At 30.7% G+C, this 4,199-nt stretch overlaps 1 protein-coding gene across 2 annotated transcripts in view; it reads left to right on the top strand.

Moving 5' to 3' along the window:
- Positions 1–4,199, top strand: part of LOC106468537 (calnexin-like) — a 32,164-nt gene that overhangs the window by 25,419 nt on the left and 2,546 nt on the right. For both annotated transcript variants that reach the window (XM_022396873.1, XM_022396874.1), the window contains exons 12-15: positions 326–366; positions 2,161–2,270; positions 2,724–2,798; positions 3,006–3,146. In XM_022396873.1, coding sequence (XP_022252581.1) covers positions 326–366; positions 2,161–2,270; positions 2,724–2,798; positions 3,006–3,146 — 367 coding nt within the window. The remainder of the gene's footprint in view (positions 1–325; positions 367–2,160; positions 2,271–2,723; positions 2,799–3,005; positions 3,147–4,199) is intronic.

The raw sequence follows: 4,199 nt of genomic DNA, 5'->3' as shown, positions 1-4,199 counted from the left end.
GCTGGTGTTAAACTACTTCGAAACTAGAGAGAATCAGGAATATAGTTGGTGTTAAACTACTCTATATTCCTGATTCTCTCTAGTTTTGCTGGTGTTAAACTACTCTATATTCCTGATACTCTCTAGTTTTGTTGGTGTTAAACTACTCTATATTCCTGATTCTCTCTAGTTTCGCTGGTGTTAAACTACTCTATATTCCTGATTCTCTCTAGTTTCGCTGGTGTTAAACTACTATATATTCCTGATTCTCTCTCTAGTTTCGCTGGTGTTAAACTACTCTATATTCCTGATTCTCTCTAGTTTATTAATAAGCATTATTTTCCAGGGATGATGAAATGGATGGTGAATGGGAAGCTCCTCTTATCAGTAAGTTTTTCACTTTAATTAACCCTCTTGCTATGAGTAGGTCAGTGTGTGCATGTCATAACTTTTAGAGTTACATTCAAAATTTAATTAAAGTACTTTATTATCAATGTATAGGAATAAACTTGGCATCAATACATAGTTAATAAATTAACTTTTAGTACTGTATAAGTTTTAATTTTATAAGAAAATGTTTTTAAAAAATCCTTAAAACTCTCCTAGTAAAAGAATCGTGACATTTGTTCTCTAGGTCTTCTCCGTTCTCTAATTTACTTATCATCTCTCTCTGAAGTACATAATTTAATGTAACTTACTCATTATAATATAGATATTACAAAGACAAAGTATTATAGCTTTCAATCTTATTTATTTGCAGAGTTATAATCTATAAAATTGGGCCCACTTGCCATGCCTACAGTTTCATTCTTTCTTTTACAACTTTCTTATAGTTCTCTATCATGTTATTTATATCCAATAGAAAGACGAAGTTTTAAGCTATAAAATGACATAATTATATTATGTGGTTTTCAGTACAGAGTGTTGTCTGTTTCATCTTCAGTTTGAAAGCTTCTCTCTATGTTTGGATCAAGAAGCTTAAATAATTATTCAAAGGCTTTTATTTCATAGTTAAAAAGACAGATAAATTTGTGATAGTGATATGAAATTGTTCATTTTTTTGCAAGTTATTATTTTGTGTTATTAGCTGCATTATTTAGTGTATTGGTGTTGCTTAAATTTCATTGATTGATTTACAACTTGGGTGGTGGGATTGTTAGTTAGACGTGGCTCATAGAACAATAAAGTTAAGTATAAACAAATGTATGTCCTATTACAATATGCAGACATTCTAGAAAGAAAAAAGGGTAATTTAAGTTTAATTCTTTGTTGTTGTTTTTTATGGTGGTTAACATATCAGTCAAATAGACAGTCCGTCTAGAGTTAGGATAGAGAAATTAACATAAAATATAAAGTTTTACTGAAAAAATAACATTTGATATTTATTTATAAGAATTTAGAAGATATGCAAATGAAATTTGACCATATGTTTACTGAAAGCTTGCCAGATTTCATGAAGATACACAAAACCTCTGAAAAGTTATAGTATGATTACTTTGAGGTTACAAGATTGGTCAAATGGACTGTGACCCCATATGAAAAGTGTAAACAAATTTGTCAAAGGTTGTGAAGTAAGTTTAATTTTGGGGAAAGACAATGTTACCAAAACAACAATAACTGTATTATCTGTTATGAAAAAATGAAATACTGGTATAGAAAGTTCTATTAAAGACTTGGGAGATTTGCAAATAACCTTTTTTTTTTCATCTCATTGCAGAAAACTTTTACAGCTACCATTAGACTTGTTTTTGTCTGATTACTCAGGTTTTTAGTTAAATAGAGTGAGAAGTTTACATTATCCTTGGGAAGTTGTTGTTGTTTTAACCCTACGATTACTGACTGCATCAGTGCATTAAGTGTTTTCTGAACTGCTTGGTTGAGTACAGAGTCCTTAATAGCATATGATTCACACACATGCGAGGATAAAAAAACCTTAATATTACAATTAATCCCACACACATTAGGGTCCCCTGTGTAACTATCTTAGAAAATGGGTTATTTTCCATTTCTTTGTACTGAGTGTTATGACAGGCAGAAACAATAACTCTATATGATGGTGTATGTGGAGCCCATCTGTAGTGAGTGGTATAAGAAGGTCAGTAATTTGAGTATAAAGACGTATATATTGACATACTTGTTTGTTTTTGTTATTTGACGGCTTCCTTTGTGATACGATGACAGGTAACTCTAAATGTACTATTGGATGTGGAAAATGGAAACCTCCAATGATCGACAACCCCAATTACAAGGGAAAATGGAAACCATCTATGATCAACAATCCCAACTACAAGGTATGAAACATGTATCTATCCTTAACTTTAAAGTTTTCACATGTAAAATCAACAAAAGGTAAGTGGGTTCCACTATAAAACTCAACCCTCTTTCTACAGGAAGGTCAAAGTCTACATGTCACGACTTTTTACAGTTACATTCAAAATTTAATTAAAGTACTTTATTACCATTGTATATGAATAAACATGGCATCAATACATAGTTAATAAATCAAATGTTAATGTAAGTTATAAGCAAAGAAAAGTCACATGTGGAAAATAACAGAAGGCAAAGTGAAATGGGGGATAAATTACTATTATTGGTTATAAAAACAGTGTATCTAGAGTAGGTAAGACTATTAACCTCTCTTCAGAATGTAGTTGTAAAAAATGTTGATATTTACTGGTACTCATCGTAAAAATAATAAATAGTAGCAATTTGAATAATGCAGTTGATAATTTTTATTTTAAAAGGGTAAATGGAAGCCACGCAAGATACCAAACCCTGAATATTTTGAAGACTTGAATCCATACAAAATATCAACAATAGTAAGTTAATTTTTTGTCTCATACAATTGTGTGAAGTTTTTACTAGGCTTTAGTGATACAACAGTTGTTATTTAAAGTGAGAATGTACATGTACGTGTTGCTAGAGGTGTAAACAAATCTGGCTTATAATGATTATGTTTTATCATTGTTCAGTAGATTTTAAATGACATAAATATTCCTACTAATCAATCCAACTTTACATTATAGGAGGCTGTAGGTTTTGAACTGTGGTCAATGAGTGATGGTATCGTGTTTGACAACATCATAATCAGTGATGACCCATTAGTAGTTGACCAATGGACAGAAGACACATGGGCATTAAAAAAAGAAATTGTTGACCGAGAGACGGTAAGGAGTTTGTGGAAAAAATCAATTATTACTCTACATATCCATTTAAGTACTTGTTACTTACAGTCTGATGGGGAAATTTATATCTGTTAATGAAATTTAATGTATTGCATAAACTGTTCCATTAATATAGTTATAAATCTTAATTGGCTGAGATGCTTACTTCCTGGAAATCTGTCATGATGCAGTTTTATTAATACTATTCCTACCAGTAGAATTAATATACTGTAAAGTCTGAACACAGTACAAAAATTAAGCATCAAATACTGTAGATAGTATAGATACAAGATACAATATATATTTTGAATTGTATATATTAGGAGATTGCTATTTTTAACGTAAAGAATATTACTGTTAATACTTTGTTACTGGCACATCTGTGGCCTGAATGAAATAACTTAAAATTCATGACAATTCTTGAAACTTTATAATCCACCTGAATCATTATATAGTGACTTTCTAAATATCAAGCCATGAAAATACTCGTACTAAAACCTATAAATTAAGTTGACGTAAACAGTTTAGTGTTGATAGTCACTGTGATAACCCAGCTGCTAAAAGTTGAGACAATAGTTGATGTAAACAGTTTATTGTAAATAGTCACTGTGATAACACAGCTACTAAAAGTTGAGACAACAGTTGATGTAAACGGTTTTGTGTTGATAGTCACTGTGATAACCCAGCTACTAAAAGTTGAGACAACAGTTGATGTAAACAGTTTTGTGTTGATAGTCACTGTGATAACATAGTTAATAAAAGTTGAGACAACAGTTGATGTAAACAGTTTGGTTTTGATAGTCACTGTGATAACCCAGTTAACTCTTTCAGCACGGACTCAGTCCCTAAAATCGACCTTGTAACCGTTTTGTGCTTGTTATACTTTTCATGCTATAACTTTTAAATTAGTAAGCGAATATTAACGAAATTTGGCAGTTTATCAGTAAACATTAAAATGCTTTCATACGTAAAGTATCTAATTTTTTTTTATATTAAGTCTTAAGGTTTATAAAGCAGTATTTTTCTCGGGTCTTTTTTTTCTTTTTGCACGTTACC

The sequence above is a fragment of the Limulus polyphemus genome, unplaced genomic scaffold, assembly GCF_000517525.1.
Source record: "Limulus polyphemus unplaced genomic scaffold, Limulus_polyphemus-2.1.2 Scaffold3047, whole genome shotgun sequence".
Classification (NCBI taxonomy): domain Eukaryota; kingdom Metazoa; phylum Arthropoda; class Merostomata; order Xiphosura; family Limulidae; genus Limulus; species Limulus polyphemus.
The sequence above is the reverse complement of the archived record's forward strand: the minus strand, read 5'-3'. Positions and strand labels throughout refer to the sequence as shown.